The sequence below is a fragment of the Ochotona princeps genome, chromosome 12, assembly GCF_030435755.1.
Source record: "Ochotona princeps isolate mOchPri1 chromosome 12, mOchPri1.hap1, whole genome shotgun sequence".
NCBI classification, from domain to species: Eukaryota; Metazoa; Chordata; class Mammalia; order Lagomorpha; family Ochotonidae; genus Ochotona; species Ochotona princeps.
The window spans coordinates 42,030,906-42,050,098 of NC_080843.1; the positions used below are offsets into that span (position 1 = coordinate 42,030,906).

At 44.7% G+C, this 19,193-nt stretch overlaps 2 protein-coding genes across 5 annotated transcripts in view; both read right to left on the reverse strand.

The window, feature by feature from the left end:
• Positions 1-9,720, reverse strand: part of SUGT1 (SGT1 homolog, MIS12 kinetochore complex assembly cochaperone) — a 38,207-nt gene extending 28,487 nt beyond the window's left edge. Inside the window, exons 1-2 of the mRNA XM_058670675.1 lie at positions 9,289-9,720; positions 9,143-9,203 (exon numbers count right to left, since the gene is read on the reverse strand). Of these exons, the coding sequence (XP_058526658.1) occupies positions 9,143-9,203; positions 9,289-9,326 (99 nt within the window). The 5' untranslated portion in view covers positions 9,327-9,720. The remainder of the gene's footprint in view (positions 1-9,142; positions 9,204-9,288) is intronic.
• Positions 9,721-15,155: 5,435 nt separating this feature from the next.
• ELF1 (E74 like ETS transcription factor 1) overlaps positions 15,156-19,193 on the reverse strand; it is an 86,839-nt gene continuing 82,801 nt past the window's right edge. For all 4 annotated transcript variants that reach the window (XM_058670676.1, XM_004577448.2, XM_058670678.1 and 1 more), the window contains exon 9: positions 15,156-17,160. In XM_058670676.1, the coding sequence (XP_058526659.1) occupies positions 16,557-17,160 (604 nt within the window). In that variant the 3' untranslated portion in view covers positions 15,156-16,556. The remainder of the gene's footprint in view (positions 17,161-19,193) is intronic.

A 19,193-nucleotide genomic window follows, 5' to 3' on the forward strand; every position in this document is an offset into this window, starting at 1 on the left:
GGGTAAGAACTACATCCTTCGGGCCCGGCGGCGTGGCCTAGAGGCTAAAGTCCTCGCCTTGAAAGCCCCGGGATCCCATATGGGCGCCGCTTCTAATCCCGGCAGCTCCACTTCCCATCCAGCTCCCTGCTTGTGGCCTGGGAAAGCAGTCGAGGATGGCCCAATGCATTGGGACCCTGCACCCGCGTGGGAGACCTGGAAGAGGTTCCAGGTTCCCGGCATCGGATCAGTACAGCACCGGCCTGTTGCGGCTCACTTGGGGAGTGAATCATTGGAGGGAAGATCTTCCTCTCTGTCTCTCCTCCTCTCTGTATATCTGACTTTGTAATAAAAATAAATCTTAAAAAAAAGAACTACATCCTTCTAAAAAAAAAAGAAAAAGTCAAGGTCTTCACTGCCAACAACTTGATCACAGTGGCAGTATTTGTGTTAAGCACATTTTAAACTAGTTGTATCTCTCAAAAACAGATACCTAGATCTATTATACAGAAATCCTTACTGTGACAATGGTGAAGGACAGTACCTCAGTCTGATTTCACAGCCATCTAGCAATCCCCAGTCACAGATAAACAAGACTAACAAACCTTCTTCCACCAACTACCTAGCATTGCTGGGGGAGAGGGGAGGGATATAAACAACCCTATATGACCTTATAACTGGTACCATCACAAGTTTACCAATTGCAGCTGAACTCTCAAAAGCATTGTCAAATCATCTAATCTCTCCAACTGGCTTTGATTCCTCAGAAATGTAGAAACATGTCTGTCTCCAAGTTGTACAACCCACAGCAAGTTAACCTTTAGCCTCAGCTTCTGAACCACTAGAACGCAAATAATGCCCACTAGTGGTCACTTAACACATCTGAGTGCCTTCTACAACCCACAAACTACACTGATAAAAACAGCATAAATGCAATCCTGCTGTCCTGAAGCTTGCACTCAGAATTTAGATTTACACAGAAAAGCTGTCTTCTCCAAGTGTTATTTCAGCTGAAATGTAGAGAGAAGTTTCCCCAACTGAAACAGATCAAGAATGAGAATAATTTAGGCAAAAGAAAAAGCAAGTCCAAAGGTACTAGGATCGAGCTCAACACACTGCAACAGAAACAAGATAAGCTCTACTTGATGTAGAGGGTGAAGAACAAGATGTCTGCCTCTGCTCTCACAGCCAGGCAGTTTCGACCTTAAGTGGGATACAAACGTTTCTTTTTAACAGTTCAAACTACATTTTTAAAATGTCACTCTGGCTGTTGCATGACAGACACATTACAACAGCAGGATTAGAAACAAAAAGTTTTCTCAGAATCGTCTATGTAAGTTCAGGCTGTGAGTGGGTGGTACAACCAAGCAGAAGTGTGAGCTGGAATATATTAGAACCAGCAGGTTTGGCAAGGGGTGAACACGGGGCATGAAAGAGACCAGGAGGATTCCAGGGTTTTGGGCTTGCTTTAGATTTTTATCTGGCACTCAGAAGTAATGGAAGCTACCAGTTTCTCTCCTAACAGACTTTTATACTTGCCCTCATTTCTTTTCCTATAAACTATAAAACCACTGCCTCTCTAGTCACAATCTTCTAAAATTAATAATAGCCCCTGATTATCAATCCAGTTAACTCCTCCCTGACTTGACTTGATCTTGTCCTAACAGTGACCAGACCTTTTAGTCTAACATTCTGCCAGCTCCCAAAAACTAACATTTCCAGGACCGGTACTTGTGCCTAACAAGCTAATTCTGTCTGTAGAGCTGGCCTACCATATGGGCACTGGTTCTTGTCCTGACTGCTCCACATGCAATTCAGCTTTGTTTACAGCATGGGAAAGCCATGGAGGACGGCTCAAGTCCTGGGGACCCTGCACCCACTTGAGACTTGAAAAGAAGCTCCTGGCTTCAAATTGGCTCAGCTCCAGCTGCTATTTGGAGACTGAATAAGTAGACAGAGGATCTGTCTCTCATCACTGTTGATCTGCCTTTCCAATAAAAATAAATATTAAAAAAACCAACACAAAAAACTGATGAACATTATCCTATGGTATAGCACTTATAGCTTCCTCTGGTAGCATTATCCTTTACTCCTACTAACTGCCCAGGATATCACACCATGTTAACGCATACTTCTCGCAAATCTGTCTTAAACGGTGGCAGTGGTCTGGGCTAGGGCAAATCCTTAACATTCCAAATGTGAAAGCACCACCTTCTGTGCCAGGCTCAGCCTAGCAGTGAACCCATTCACTAGGATGTCCATGGATCTCATCTGAGCTCCACCTGGGAGGTGCTGCGGAAGGCTCAACTAACTAGATCCTGCCTTCCACACATGGGACACCTGCAGCAGTTTCTGGCTCTGACCCTGCCCATTCGTTGGTTGGTCACCACAGGCCTGGGAGAAATGAACAGAGGATGAAAGCTCTCTTAAATTAAGAAACATGTAAAAATTGTGAATAGACAAAACCTTCTTCTCCCCTCAAATAGTTCCCTATCCTGAAAGCAATCTTTTATTAGTAAATAATACCAACTACAATATCCTGCAAGCCAAAACTATAGGAAACACCACTTAGTCCGGGGAATTTTATATATATAAAAAATTCCCCTCCATGATCTCAATGAATGCCCCAGATGCCAATATCCATCTTTTAACTGACCCATCCCCAAGTTATCGCTCATTTCTTGGGTCTATTCCAATCCCCATCTGTATTGCTTCTACAGGTTTTATAATCCAGATCACCTGCTGTCCCTCTAAATTCTTCTGTGAAAGGCAGAGTTACAGAGAGAGGTAGAGAGAGATCTTTCTGCCAGTACTTTACTCCCAGCTACAGCAGCTACAGCTGAGCCAGGCTAAAACCAAAAACCTCACTTGGGTTTCCTGACAGTGGTGGCAAGGGTCCAAGAACTTCGGCCATCACCCACTTTCCCTATGCCATTAACAGGGAGCTGGATCAGAAGCAAAGTGGCCAGGATATGAATTGAATAAGAGCCCAGATGAGCCAGCATTGCACGTTGTAGCTTTACACACTAAGCCACAACCTTGGCCCCCACAGCTTCCATATTCTGTAGTGACTTGCGTGACATGATACAATTTAAGACCCTAAGAGCCGGGTGTTGCGGATTAACAGGCTAAGCCACACTATATACACTGCTCACATCCCAAACGGATGGTGGTTTGAGTTCCTTCTGCTCTCCTTCCCATTCAGATTCTCACTCATGAGCCTGGGAAAGCAGTGGAAGGTGGCTGAGGTTCTTGTGCTCCTGTACCCACATGAGAGCATGGGATTAAGTTCCTGACTCCTGGCTTTGGCCTGACCCAGTCCCAACTGTTGCGGACATCTGAGGAGTGGATGAGCAGAACACCTAAACTGATCTCTCCTCCCCGTGGTAACTCTCTTAAATAAAATCTTAAGAAAACACACATACACAATTGTTGAGCATTAGTGTTTCTGATGGCTGGCCTCTTTGTCCTAAAGTTTAGCATTTATCTCCTGCCACTGGGCTTCTCATGTTTAATGCTCTCCAACTATGAAGCCTGTAGTGACATGAGGACTCAGCGTCAGGCAGTGTGCTGAACATGTACCTAACTCATCCTCACAACCACCCCTTCCAGTAGGTCCTGTTTAATCACACTTTACAGATTCCACGTCTAATGTGATGACAGAACTTGACTGAGGTTACCTATGAAGCCAGGTCTTCAGACCCTGGACTCCCAGCCATTACATCCAGTGGGCCTTAAAACAGCCTAAAAATCCACTTTTCTCTCCTCACTGAATTGTAGACCGCTCTGTAAATTTAACATCTCCAGTCCACCTCTACTCTGCTATCACTGTACTTTTATATGCAACTCCATTACAATTGTTACATCTGTTCTTTGGAGCTGACACCATGGCTTAACAGGCTCATCCTCTTCCTTCATGTGCAGGGATCTCACATGGGCACTGGCTCCTGTCCAGGATGCTCCACTTGCCATCCATCCCTGCTTTGGCCTACAGAGGATGGCCCACAGCCTTGGGACCCTGCACCCACATGGGAGACCCGGAAGAAGTCCCTGGCTTCAGATCGCTCAGCTTCAGCCATCATGACCACTTGAGGAGTGAACCAGCAGATGGAGGATCCTTCTCTCTTCATCTCCTTCTGACTTTCTGCTAAAAATATATACATCTCATGTGACACAAATATTTCTTTGTTTCCAACTGCATGATCTTATGTAAGATACATGCATATTAACCAACATGTTGTTAAGTGACCTGAATTGCAAACTGGTTACTGTTAATGTACCATTTAGGAAAACTGAAGGAGAAATATACTCACATTCAAACATCAAGGTTTCCACCCTACTTATTAACAATTATTTAATGGCTCATATTCATTTGCTCATCTTCACAAGGCATCCTCTCAAGGTTTAAAAAGAGTATTTCCTCACAAGACAATTGTTTTATCGTGGTCTCCCTTTCCACAGTTTATAATAATTTCATCTCCGGGGCCCAGCGGCGTGGCCCCGGGATCCCATATGGGCGCCGGTTCTAATTCCGGCATCTCCACTTCCCATCCAGCTCCCTGCTTGTAGCCTGGGAAAGCAGTTGAGGACGGCCCAATGCATTGGGACCCTGCACCCGCGTGGGAGACCTGGAAGAGGTTCCAGGTTCCCGGCTTCGGATCGGCGCACATCGGCCCGTTGCGGCTCACTTGGGGAGTGAATCATCGGACGGAAGATCTTCCTCTCTGTCTCTCCTCCTCTGTGTATATCTGGCTGTAATAAAAATGAATAAATCTTTAAAAAAAAATTATTTCATGTCTGACGGTTCCTAAGAAATAACATTTAAAACAAAAAGACTATTTGAAAGGCAGAGTTAGAGATGGAGTGAGAGATCTTACATATTATGGTTCACTCCCAAATGGCCACAATGAAGTCAGGAGTCCAGAATTCCATCTGGATCTCAAGTGGCAGCAGGGGCCCAAGGACCTGAGCCATCATCTGCAGCTTCCCGGGTGTATTATCAGGGAGCTAGACTGGAAGCAGAGCAGGACGCACATCAGTACTCACGAGATGCCAGTACTGCCATGACACCAGCTCCAAGAAGATACATTTCTAACAAGTTGATGCTATAATTAATCTGGGGGCTGACACGGTGGCATAGCTAGTCAAGCCTCCACATGAAAGCATCAGCGTCCCATGTGGGCACCAGTTCACGTACTGGGCGCTCCATTTTTTACCCACTTCTTGGCTTGTGGCCTGGGAAAGCAACACAGGATGGACTGAGTCCTTGGGCCAGTCCATCCACATGGGAAGAGGCTCCTTGCTCCAATCAGCTCAGCTCTGGCTGTCAGGGCCATTGCGGAATAAACCAGCAGATGCAGAAGCACTTTCAATCTCTCCCTCTCTGTAAAAATATTTCAAATAAACAAATCTTAAAAAACAAATTTAAAAATAAAAGGAAATGTTCCCTAAAGCCCCCATTCTTAAAAAAAAAAAAAAACCATACATCTGTTTATGTATTAGAAAGGCAGAGTTGGGGGTTGGGATAAAGAGCTAGAGAGACAGACATGTTCATCCATTGGTTACCTCTCCAAAGGCAACAATGGCCACAGCTGGGACCGGCTGAAAGCCTCAAGTTTCTTCCAGGCTTCCCAAATGAGTACAAGGGCCCCATCATTTCAGCCATCCATTGCTACTTTCCCAAGCACATTAGCAGGGAACACGATTAGAAGTGGAATAGCCAGGACCTGAACTGGCACACTATGGGATGCCAGCAACGCAGACTGTGGCTTGCTTTACCTGCTAAGCCAGAGCACTGGCCCCTTAGACTGTCATTCTGGGTCTACTTGGCTGCATGTATGTCTGTAGGACAGCTCACATGGATTACTTTGGGTCTTGGTTTTCTTCCATCCATTGTAAAAAGCAAGGGCAAGTAAGACGTACTGGATTGCATGAACTGTAAAAATATTTAATAACTCACATTTCTAATGATTTCCCAGGCCATGCTGAAACTGCTAATCCAAACACATAAAACACACATAGACACACACGTGAAGAACTCTCGGCTGTATATACAGCCAAGAGAAAATCCTTACCAAAGCCCAGGTACTCATTAGTATTCATAGTGGCTGTATTTGCATTAGTAACTATAATGACCCAACTTTCAGTTTTAGAATAAACTGTTCCATGTAACAGAATAGTACACACCAATGAAAAACGAACTAACACTTCACACCACAATGTATATACATACTGCAATCCAATCTAAATAGCAGGACCGACATTTTCAACACAGCACCTACTACATGATTCTGTTTATGAATAGGCCAAGATCAATTACCAGTAACTGATGCTGATGGAAGTCCCCTGGAAGTCAGTAGGTAAGTAAGGGAAGGAGTTCTGTGGATGGAAATGCTCTGTATCTTGACCTAGCTACAGCACACATGCAAAAGCTCATCAACCTACAGACTTACAACCTGTTAGACAGATATCACACCTCAATAAGTTTTAAAAAGGAAGTTAGTATACAATTTGACAATGAAATTCATTACATCAATATCTTTTACAAGCAACTTTTTATAAAATGGATTTTTAAAGAAAGTAGTGGGCCTAGGGAGACTATTACATTAAGACTCAGAAGATACCTATCTAGAATTGTGGGATCAAAATTAGAAATGCTTCCTCAAACAGTAGCATCCAGTACTAATACTTCCAGAAGCCTTCATCACCTGATTTGAAATTTTTATAGCCAGAATCGAAAAGCACTATCAGACCTAGTCTCTGGTTTCCAGCCCAACCTTCTTGTGAGAGTCCAGCCAACAGAAAATGGTGGCAGTAAGGCTAGGTTAGATCTTACAAAGCATTTCTGGGATGTGTCCTTAATCTGACCTCTGCCTTGACCTTGGGGTGTTGAAAGCCCCTAAGGGAAGGGAATATGCTTATCAAAAGATTGTAGTAATTCCAGTTAAGATCTAGCTTTTAAAGGTCAGTTAAGCTGATTGTCTCAAATTGTTTTCTGTAAATAGAATTGGGAGGATCTGTATGCGTAGTTCTGTTGTTCACCACTAGGTAGAACTCTGTGTGTCCTACGCCACAGCAACTGATTGGGTAATTTGAATTGTGTACTAATGTGAATTTGGCTGACTGATTTGCAGCATGTGCCAGTGGTCCGGAGTTGACTGGATGATCACTGCTTAAGAACCAGTAGTAGCCTAGTGACTAAAGTCCTTGCTCGGTATGCACCCTGGTATCCTGTATGAGTACCTGTTCATGTCCTGCTTCACTTCCCTTTCAGCTCCCTGCTTGTGCTCTGGGAAAGCAGCAGAGGATGGCCCAAAGCCTTAGGACCATGCACCTGTGTGAGAGATCTGGAAGGAGCTCCTGGATCAGCTCTGGTTGTTGCAGTTACTTGGTGAGTGAACCAAATGTAGTATCTTGCAATATCTGTCTGTCTCTCCTCTGTAAATGTGACATCCCAAGAAATACAAATCTTAACAAAAAATCCCCGCCCACGACTGATCAGCTCCCTCTTCGACTTGTAGTGCCCTGAGACATCCATTTGCCAGCAAAAAAAAGACCCTGAGTCTACCTCCCACTCCTTCTTGGGCCAGAACACTCAGCTTTCAACACTTCTCTCTTCCCCTTTCATCCACTGCAACCACACATGTCTACTTGCCTCCTGGAATAGGCATCAGATCCCTACCCCAGATTCTTCTTCCAGCCTGGCATACCCCTTCCACAGAGCACCCACGCTCATCCTTCTTTCAGTTCTCACGTCAAGTTTCACCTCCTAAGACTTTAACATTTGAGGACAAATACCATTTCGAAATCAGAGCTAGGAAAAACGCTCTCTGGCCTCAAACTGTTAACCTTATCTGTATGTTCAAGAGTAACACTGTAGGGCTGGCATGGTAGCCTAGTGCCTCAAGTCCTCACCTTGCACACGCCAAGATCCCATATAGGAACCAATTTGTGCCCCAGCTGCTCCACTTTCCATCCAGCTCTCTGACTGTGGCCTGGGAGAACAGTAGGGGATGGCCCAAAGTCTTGGGACCCCACACCCACATGAGACCCAGAACAAACTCCTGGCTACTGGCTTCGGTCTGGTGCAGCTCTGGCCGTTGTAGCCACAAATGGAGGGTACCAGTGGACACAAGATCTTTCTCCATCACTATCTCTCTGTAAATCTGCCCTTCCAATACAATAAGTCTTTATAAACAAACAAACAAACAAACAAAAAAAAAAACACTAACAATTTCATCTTCTGTGCTTACAAGAATTTCCTGGTTTAGGGCCTGGCGAGGTGGTCTAGAGGCTAAAATCCTCGCCTTGAATAGACCCCATATAGGTGCTGGTTCTAATCCAGCTGGCCCCACTCTCCAGCCAGCTCCCTGCTTGTGGCCTGGGAAAGCAGTAGAGGACAGCCCAAAGTCTTGGGACCCTGCACCCGCGTGGGAAACCTGGAAGAGGCTCCTGGCTTCAGATTGGCTCATCTCCTGCTGCAGTGGTCACTTGGGGAGTGGCCAACTCTGTCTCTCCTCCTTCCTATATCTGACTTTGCAATAAAAATAAACCTTAAATTTTTTTTTCCGGCTAAATTTGTAACCCTTGGCACCTGCAGTGTGGGCTCTATGATTACTTAACTGCCACTTTCACACCTCTTTAGAGCTTAATCCCTCTTCCATCTGCCCCCAAGCAACGTACTTCCTTAAACATACGCGGTAAAAACCCAAAGCAATTCTCACCCTGCACAAAACCAACATTTTTTGATGAACAAAGCAGTTAGGACTGAACAATCACAGGACATTTGAAAAGTTTCAAGGACATGAAACTTTCTGGAGACCTTCACACAAACCCGACAATACAGGGCTCAGTCCACAACAGGATGAGCGTAAAACGAAAAACCCAAGCCCAGATTTCACTTTCCTAGTCATAGATGTCAATTTTCTTAAAAACCTATCATGCACAGCACGCCTGCAAGAAAACACCGGCTTCTCGTTCTGAAGAAGCCGAGGCATTGGGGCAGACTGGGAGGGCGAAGGGCGAGCACAGGAGTGCGAGGTAACGGGTCCAATGTAGGACCGTGGACCTGGTCCCAACAGCAGCCTCGAACCCGGGGAGAGCCGAGAGCAGGGAGAAGCAGCCCCCGAGGGAGAATGGAGACGGCAGAAGCGGGTTTTCTCACCTCTAACGCCGCTTGGGGGTTCTCGTCCACCAGAGCATCTGGGAAGGTCTGGGGAAACCTGCTAGGAAAAGAACACAGCTCATTAACCGAAGGAAAGGGGAAATCAATAAAGAGCAAAAGGAAGAAGGAACAAAAACGCAACGTACGTCTGAGTTATTGCAGGTCCTCCTGCAGCTGCCGCCATCCCTGGTTGTCACCGTGGCTACCGCGGCTCCAGAACCGACCGCCGCCGCCCAAGGGGGAAACTTCTGGAGAAACACCCACCGAGCTTCCGTCCTAAGTAACCAACGAGCGGCCGCGCAGCGCTGCGCGGGGGCAGGGGCGGGGCCAGCGGCGCAGGGCCGGCTGGGAACGTGGAGGACTGAGGCTGCGGGCCCTGGCTCCGCCCCTCAAGGCCTCCGCTGTCCATGGCCGCCCTCTTCGCAGCGCCCGCCCCGTGCCCTCCGCCAGGCGTCAGGAGTGGCAACTCACAAGGGTGTTTTGTGACCTAGTGTGGACCCGCCAGGTGTATCGGCTTCTGGTGAGGGGGAGAGCGGGAAGCGTGGACGCGTTGGGTTACAGTGAACTACATTCCTATCATGGCTACCTCAGGGCGACCAAGTTTTTCGTGCCATGACGTCATTCGAGGCTGCGCCGTCTTTTCCGTTAGCCGAGTCCCGGATGCTGCTTGCCTTCTCGTGATCGAATCGCTGAGAAGCTAAGGTGCCGGAACTTGTTTTGCCCTTACCGAGCCTAAGAAGGGAATGAAACTTCTGGTTCTCGGGTCAATGTATTGGTCCCAGTGTACTGTTCGAACCTTGTAGGGTGTCTTTCATGTCAGTTTCCCGGACTAAGAGAAAAAAAGAATTTTCCATTCGAAGGCGGTGAGAAGAGGCCCGCCCCGCTGCCCTTGGACCTTTGCAGGCCTGAGAGTGAAGCTTCCGTCAAGTTCCACAGGATAGGTGTACAGGGGGCAGCGGGAAGCAGTGAACTGAGAGGTACTAGCAGCTAACATTTGTAGTGTCTGCACTGTGTTTAAACTAATCCTTAGGTTTAAGGATTGTAGTGCCTTCAAAGAGCTGAAACTAAGCCTATTCCAAGCAATTCAGGAGGAGCACCTAATGTAATCTCAGGTATGGCGATGGTGTCCTTAAAGATACAATGCCTGAGCTCGCCTCCAGAAATTAATGAATTCATTGGTGAAAGATGGGAAAAGGCAATTCAGAGAAGGAAAACAGAATGTGGTTGAAAACTTAACATGCTCTCAATTTTTTTAAAGAAAACTTTCTTTTCTTGTTTTTTAAATTTTTGAAAAGGCAGATACACAGAGAGGAGGAAAGACACATAGAGAAACCCTGTTCCATGGACTGGCTCATTCCCCAAGTGGCCGCAACAGCCAGAGCTGAGCTGATCGAAGCCAGGAGCCAAGAACTTCTTCCGGGTCTCTTCGTGGCTGCAGGGTCCCAAAATTTTGGGCCATCTTCTGCTTTCCCAGGCCACAAGCAGGGAGCTGGATGGGTAGTGGGCAACTGGGACATGAACCGGTGCCCATATGATATCCCGGTGTGTGCAAGGGGAGGACTTTAGCCACGAGGCTGCAGTGCTGGAGCCTTGCTCTCAAGTTTATAAAGCTAAATTCAAGTGAAGGAAACAACGTAAGACTGGAGAGGTAGATAGCCCAGGTTGTAAGAGCTGATTTTGGTATGCTCAGAAGCTTGTGCTTCAAGTGATGCTGATACAGTGTGTGATACAGGATTTTTAATTACAGAAGGCAATTAGGCTGGGTTTGCATGTTTTAGGTATGTCACTATTGTGGGAGAAAAGAAGTTGAGGACCTGGCACAATAGCCTAGTGCTAAATCCTTGCCTTGACATTCCAGGATCCCCTATGGGCTCCAGATCAAATCCTGGAGGTTTTACTTCCATCCAGCTCCCTGCTTGTGGCCTGGGAAAGCAGTAGAGGGCAGCCCAAAGCCTTGGGACCCCGCACCCATGTGGGAGACCCATAAGAAGCTCCTACCTCCTGGCTTTGGATCAGCTCAGCTCTGGCCATTGCTGCCACTTGGGGAGCGAATCAGCAGAAGAAAGATCTTTCTGTATCTACTTCTGTCAGTAAATCTGCCTTTCCAGTAAATAAAAGAGAAATTATTGAATGTAGGTCAAAGAAATCTGAAATGGGTAACTGATGCTAGGATGAGAAGAGGACCCTTATTACAGATTCCTGGGGTAAATTTTTGGACTTGCTGCACGATGGAAACAGGCACAAGGGGCCTGGCCCAGCAGCTCAGATGCTGAGGGTCTGCAATCACTGTGATCAGGATCCTTGGGTTCCGGAAGGGTCCCAGCTCAACTCCAGCTGTCTCCCAGTAACGCACTGAGAGGCAGCAGGATCCCTGGGGGCTGGGCTGTGCGGACCCTGGGAGGAGCTCACCTGGCCCAATTTCAGCATGCAGCTAGGCCACACCTGGGGCATGAACCACCAAAGGAGAGGTATTTATCCCTCTCTCCATCTCCTTTAGAAGAAACTGTTAGATTGCCAGCAATCCGTGAAAAGAAAACATCAGCCAGTTGTAAAAATAAGATGTATAACGCTTTCATTGAGATTGGCTCTCGGGCCTTTTTCTCCACGCAGCAAGAAAAGGGAAAGGGCTTCTAGGGTATGGGGAAAGGCAAGGTGGGGGGAACAGGAGAGTTTTTGTTGTTTTTTGTTTTGTTTTTAAAAGATATATTTTTTTATTTTTATTGCAAAGTCAGATATACAGAGAGGAGGAGAGACAGTGAGAAAGATCTTCCATCCGATGATTCACTCCCTAAGTGAGCGCAACGGCCAATGCTATGCCGATCCGAATCCAGGAGCCAGGAACTTCCTCCAGGTCTCCCACACGGGTGCAGAGTCCCAAGGCTTTGAGCCGTCCTCGACTGCCTTTCCAGGGCACAAGTAGGGAGCTTCATGGGAAGCGGGGCTGCCAGGATTAGAACCGGTGCCCGTATGGGATCCCAACGCATTCAAGGCGAGGACTTGAGCCGCTAGGCCACCTTGCCAGGTCCAGGAGAGGTTTTTATAACTCTCGCAGCACGAGAGCTGGCACAGGCTCTGTTAAAGTCCAGATAAGGTCAGGAATGTCTACCTTAAGTAGTTCATTGGTCAGCAGGAGTTCTGCAAGCCTGGTGATGTGTCCGGCTCCTGCAGTCATTTCTGGTTCCAGGCTGAGGTCTGAGTGACTTTTTGGGTCTGAAATATTTGCACCTCCTGCACCTGCAGCAGCCATCGTAAACCAAGTTTATGCTGTTGGGTAATTGGTAAAAAAATAATAATAATAATAAATACTAGTAGTAGCGGTGCCCCACGCAGTAGCCTAGTGGCCAAAGTCCTCACCTTGCACCCCTGGGTTCCCATATTAGTGCCTGTTCACATATTGGCTGCTCCACTTCCCATGCAGCTCCCTGCTTGTGGCCTGGGAAGCAGTAGAGGATGGACCAATTCTTGGGACCCTGAACCTACATGGGAGATCTGGAACAAGCTCCTGACTCCTGGCTTCAGTTTGGCTTAGCTCTGGCTGCAGACAGTTAGGGGTGGTGGTGCTGAGCCAGTTGATGGAAGATCTTCCTCTCTGTCTCTCTATAAATCTGACTTTCCAAGTTAAAAAAAAAAAAAATACTATCAGGTGAAAGAAGCGTAATGGTGAAGAAAGATGGAAAGGTGCATTTGAACATAAGTTTTTTGTTTTTTTTTCTAATATTACCCAGTAAGTTTGAAGTACTTTTAAGAGTTCTCTGCAGATATTGGGACACATACATTAAAAGATCAAAGCTGTAAAGGTGAGAACTGTTCAGTTTGTTAACCCTGTTTTGAAAAGTTCTAAGGTTTTTTGGACTCGGCACAGTAGCTTAGTGGCTAAAGTCCTCCCCTTGCACACTCCATATGGGCTCTGGTTCGTGTCCCACCAGTCTGCTTCCCATCCAGCTCCCTGCTTCTGGCCTAGGAAAGCAGTCGAGGACGGCCCAAAACCTTGGGAACCTGCACCCATGTTGGAGGCCCAGAGGAAGCTCCTGGCTCCTGATTTCAGATTGGCTCAGCTCCAGCCACTGCAGCCATGGGGAGAAAAAAAAAGATGACATTTATTTCAGATATCTTCTCCCAGTTTCCTTTCATTGTCTTAATGCTTTTCATTAATATGTTTTAACATCCAATTTACCAATCTGTAGAAGGACATTGTGACCCTAGAAGGTCAGGGAGCACAGGATTACAATTGATAGGATAATATTTGTATGAAAACAGCTGAGTGGGTTCCATTCGTATAGTTAAATGGATATCATTTGTATGAGAACAGCTGAGTGGACAGCATGTGAATGAGAACACTTGGTAGAATATAGAAAACAAGAGTTGCAAACAAAAATATAGAAACAGTTGATGGGTTTTGTTGATAAGCCTAATACCTCCTCTGTTGTCCTATATGTATAAATTCTGATGCCACTAACAAACTTTGGCTTTCAACCATCAGTCAGTGTCCATGCATGTTACCAGCTCCGAGCACCGAGTCCATTGCTGCAGGACGGCAACACCAATCGTTTTTTATAAAGATTGATTTGAAAGAGTTAGAGGGAGACATACTTTCTTTCTGCTAGTTCTCTCCCCAAATGACTGCAATAGCGGACTGTGGCAGGCAAAGCCAAGAGACTGGAGCTTCTTCTGAATTTTCATGTGGGTGCAGAGACCAAGCTACTTGCAGCATCTTCCAGTGCTTTCCCAGGCACGTTAGCTGGGAGCTGGGTCAGAAATGGAGCAGCCAGGTCTAGAACCAAGGCTCATTATGGATGCCTGCTTTTCCAAGCACATTAGTAGAGAGCTGGCTTGCAAGCAAAGTAGGCACCTGCTTGACTCACTATACCACAAAATGGCCCCACTTTATTAGTCTCTTTTATGGTTGATCATGCTTTTTGTGTGACACACACACACACACACCCCTACCCCTTTACAGACTGGCAGAGTGACTCAACAGGATGATCCTCCACCTTGTAGCATTGGCATCCCATATGGCTCCAGTTCTAGTCTTAGATGCTTCATTTCTGATCTTGCTCCCTGCTTATGACTTGGGAAGGCAGTAGAGGATGGCTCACACTTGGATCCCTGCATTCACATAGAAGACCCGGAGGAGGCACCTGGCTCTTGGCTTCAGATCGGTCAGCTGTAGCTATTGTGGGGAGGGTAACCCAACAGGTGGAAGACCTCACTCTGTACCTCCCTCCCTCTCCTCTGTGTAAATTTGCCTCTCAAATAAAAATATATAAATACATATTTTTAAAAGTACTTGTAAGTATTCATGGAAAAATGGAATAATTTTGATGCTAATTTTTTTTTGAAATCCATGCATATTAGGCATTTTCCATGAACTCATTGAAGACCCTTCATATCCCTGGTTTCAAAATCTTTTTTCCCAAAAATAAACACCTTCTAATCCCATTTCTTCTTTTTAAAACTTGTTTATTTTGACTGGAAAGGCAGATTTACAGAGAGAAGAAAACCAGAAAGGTCACTCCACAAACGGCTGCAACGGTCAGAGCTGAGCTTATCCGAAGCTGTCTATTTCACATTAACTTTGTGAAAGGTATGAGGGTAGTGATTATTGTCATCCCCTCCCTCCAACCTGACAGTTTGTACGTCTAGTTGGTGCATTGCTTTTGATTGACAAGATTCTCATTTCCCTGCTGAGCTCTTATGGCAGTGTTGCTGTCAGTGCAAGGATCAAGGCACCATAAATTGCAATATGACTTCTAAGAATCTGTAGACCTGCCGGTGGCTGAACATTGCACATCTTGTCCTCAAACAGTAAAAACATCTATTTTCATTATAAATTAGTCAGAAACAATGAAGAAAATAATGCACAATGTGTTCAGAAAGTGCTCGTTTTCTTTTAGAAAGGAAAACAGAATGACATTGAGTAATATGAATAGCTTTCATGATAAAAATAGTGATGCCATAAATAACAGCAGTATTCTCTGTATACTAAAGAAACACTGACCTGGAAACAGAAATATTCAGAATTTTCACATGATTTATTTAATAATAAACCAATTAAGGATACAAAAACGTTTAGAGGATTCCAAAATTTAAACTTTTGTTTAAATACAAATTCACTCTTTAATATGAAAACATATAACATTAGACCTCTAAACATAATAATTTTTCATCTACAAAAATTTCTCTTTGCTATACTAGAAAATTTGCAGAAAACAATTTTTGTGACATGAAATGTACATTATTTACAGTTGAAAAAGTAATCAAAAACTTTCATTTCAGAAACTTGGATATATATATGTTACCTCTGTATGCAGTTTCCCACCCCCCATTCACCCCAATAAAAATGATCCAAAACATAAAGCAATTATGCTTTTGTAACAACTGATAATTTAGCCAGATAAGCCAAAGACTCAAGTTGCCTTCTTGGCCCTTAAGAAAGCTTTGACTCTCAGATTAGCATTATATTATTGAGCACTCAGCAGCACAAATTTTCTTATGGAGCACAATGCACAGTGGTCTAAAGAGTCAATTAATAAAGAAATTAAGAAAAATTCATGGAAGCTCTTACTGATAATAAAAGAAGGAACTTTATAGGATAGCTAATTTTCTGTAATATTTTAGCTATCTTTTATAATACAAAGTAACCTGATAATGTGTTAATTGATAAACATTTTAAACGTAGGTGTTAGAATCATACAATTTAGAACTAGAAGGGAAGTTGGAGATCATTTGGTTTAGTCCAGTGCATGCCCTTCCTTCTGTGAGACAAACTAAAGTCTCAGAAAGACCAAGTGGCTTGCCCAAAGTGACACAACTAGTTAGTGGGAAAGCCACTCTGGGGCTGGTGCTTATACATGGTCTTGATTCTGAAACAGGCTCATAGCCACATCATGGGCACACTGCAGATTCTTCATGTCATTGCACATAGCCATAGTTCATTATACAGGGCAGCCAACACAGGCACTCTACATGGCATCAGCATTTTAATAAATCATAGAACAGCTTCCTGGTCTATGAAAGAGTCAAGACTTAAGTGGAATGAAAACAGTTCTTACATAAATTTTCTCTTGCCTCACACATAAGTACTGTATTTACAAAAGAATCAGAAAAATAATACAAATGTAAAATTAGAAAAGAAACTTTCAAAATACTTAAACAATTGAAAAAAAATCTCAGAAGAATATCTTCATAGTATAAAATGCCTGTTCCTTCACAACTAATCATGAAACATTTGGAGAACAAAGAGACATTGTGGTTTTCTGCCCTCATTTAACAAAGTCAAAGTTAACACTAAAATTAATTTTAACAGTTACAAAATTTAAGAACCTCTGTGGAATTTGAGAATCACACTATTCACATACAACTGATAATGAGTTGAATTAAAAACTAATCACCTACAATTCCTTTGGTACTTTGATTAAAAAGAGTTGGGTTCCTCTAGTTCGTTTTGCTTCACAGCTATCTGAGAGGCTAATCTATTGGGACTGGAAACTACCATCACATAAGGCTGTGCCTGTTGTTCAGTTTTCTCTATGTCTTCTTTCAAATTATCTTCAGCCTCCTTTTTATCTACTTCTGGTATAAGAGTTTTTGCTTCTTGAGCTTTTATAACTGAAGTGATGACAGTGCCAGGTGTAGTAGCAACCAGCTGCGAACTTCGAGGAGAAAAGGTCACTACAGGTGTAGTAGCACTGAAGGACGGAGATGAAGCCACACTGACCGTTCCATTGCAGATGGACTGAACGTTGCTCGTGAGAACCTGCTGTACCTGGGCAGGGCTCAGGACAAGTGAGGGAGGAGAGCCTGGCTTCTGGGACTGTAGCACGACATTTTCTTTCAGTACTGTCATGGGCTGTGAAGATGGAATGGCTTGTAAAATAAACTTGTGAGTTCCAGCACCTGCCGACGGGTCTGTGCTGGCAATCACTGTGGTCAGTGGCACTGTCTGGAGTGTTACTGTGTGCAGCTGTTGATTCCCAGGAGACACGACTACTGGAACCTGGGTCGGAGCCTGTATTGTCCTATTGGGATTATGACGTAAAAATCAGACAGTTAGTACACACTGAATATTATTTAAAACTTGAATATTTTATAAATCATTCTGAAAAAAACAAATGTTACTATTTCAACTGTCACTTCTATTTCTAACACTGGATGACATGCATTTGCAATTGACTCTGTATTAAACACTGTATGACATAAATTCTCAGGCCATTAACACCATCAAATGAGTACTATAAAAAAAAATGCTTTGAAAAGTACCATGTTACCACAAATGGGGTATGAATTTTTTTGGTAAGGGAAGATATTGAAATACTTAGAAAAGTTATACACCACAGCCTGAAAGAAAATTAGGATTTTAAACAAATCTGTTCAATGTTCTTTTTTTTTTTTTTAATTGCAAAGCCAGATACACAGAGAGGAGGAGAGACAGGAAGATCTTCTGTCCAATGATTCCCCAAGTGACCGCAATGGCCGGTGCTGAGCCACTCTGAAGCCAGGAGCCAGAAACTCCTCCTGGCAGGAAAGGCCAGTTTGGGCAAAAATAAATAGAAGTTAGGCGGTGGCAATTTTGTAGGCTCAAATAATTTTTACAAATTTTAATCAAACATAAAAATTTGATATAAATTCTTTAATGTAAAAATCCAGTTTATGGCACCAGTGCCATGGCTCAGCAAGCTAATCCTCCACCTATGAGGGCTGGCATCCCGTATGCGTGCCAGTTCATGTCCCAGCTGCTCTGCTTCCTATTTTTTTTAAAAAAAAGATTTATTGGGCCCGGCGGCGTGGCCTAGCGGCTGGGGTCCTCGCCTTGAAAGCCCCGGGATCCCATATGGGCGCCGGTTCTAATCCCGGCAGCTCCACTTCCCATCCAGCTCCCTGCTTGTGGCCTGGGAAAGCAGTTGAGGACGGCCCAATGCATTGGGACCCTGCACCCGCGTGGGAGACCCGGAGGAGGTTCCTGGTTCCCGGCATCGGATCGGCGCGCACCGGCCCGTTGCGGCTCACTTGGGGAGCGAGTCATCGGACGGAAGATCTTCCTCTCTGTCTCTCCTCCTCTCTGTATATCTGGCTGTAATAAAATGAATAAAATCTTTAAAAAAAAAAAAAAAGATTTATTTTTACTGCAAAGGCAGATTTACAGAGAAGGAGAGGCATATCTTCCGTCATCTGGTTCACTCCCCAAGTCCGGCTGCTCCACTTCTGATCCAGTTCCCTGTCTATAGCCTGGGAAAGCAGCAGTGGATGGCCCAAGAGCTGATACTCTGATGGCAGACCCAGTGAGGCTCCTCGCTTCCGACTGGCTCATCTCTGAACTGTTGTGGCTGTTTGGGGAGTGACCCAGTAGATGGAAGATCTCTCTTTCCTTCTCTCTGTAACTCTGCCTTTCAAATAAAAACAAATCATTTTTAAAATATCTGATTTATATAACTTATTAATCTTACTACTGAAGAAAAAAGGCACAACAATTATAAAGTATGATTTAATCTAAAAGGATTTCTGTTGTGGGGCAGGCATTGTGGTACCTTGGTCAAAGCTGCCGCCTGCAGTGCTGGCATCCGTTATAGGAGTAGCAGGTTCAGCTGCTCCAAAAATTGTGATCCAGCTCACTGTTCATATGCTGAGGAAGCAGTAGAGAGTGGACCAAGTCCTTGGGTCCCTGTCACCCACATGGGAGACCTGTATGGAACTTTAGGCTCCTGGCTTCAGCCTGGACAGCCATATTTGTTCAGATCACTTCATGGAAGTAAACCAGCAAACAGAGGACATTTCTTTGTCTCTGTCATTTTACCTCTCAAGAAATACGCTTTAAAATTTTACAACTGTGAAATTTAGCCATTGTTAATATAAAACAGGGGCCAGTGTAGTCATGCAGTGAGGTAACCGACCTCTTACAATGGCAGCATTCCATATCAGGACACCAGCTGGAATCAGAGCTGCTCTGTTTCAGATCCAGGTCACTACTAATGTGACCAAAAAAGCAGCAGAAGCTGGCCCCAAGTTTAGGCCCCCAGCATATGGAAGAACAAGTCAGAGTCCAAGGCTTCCGGAT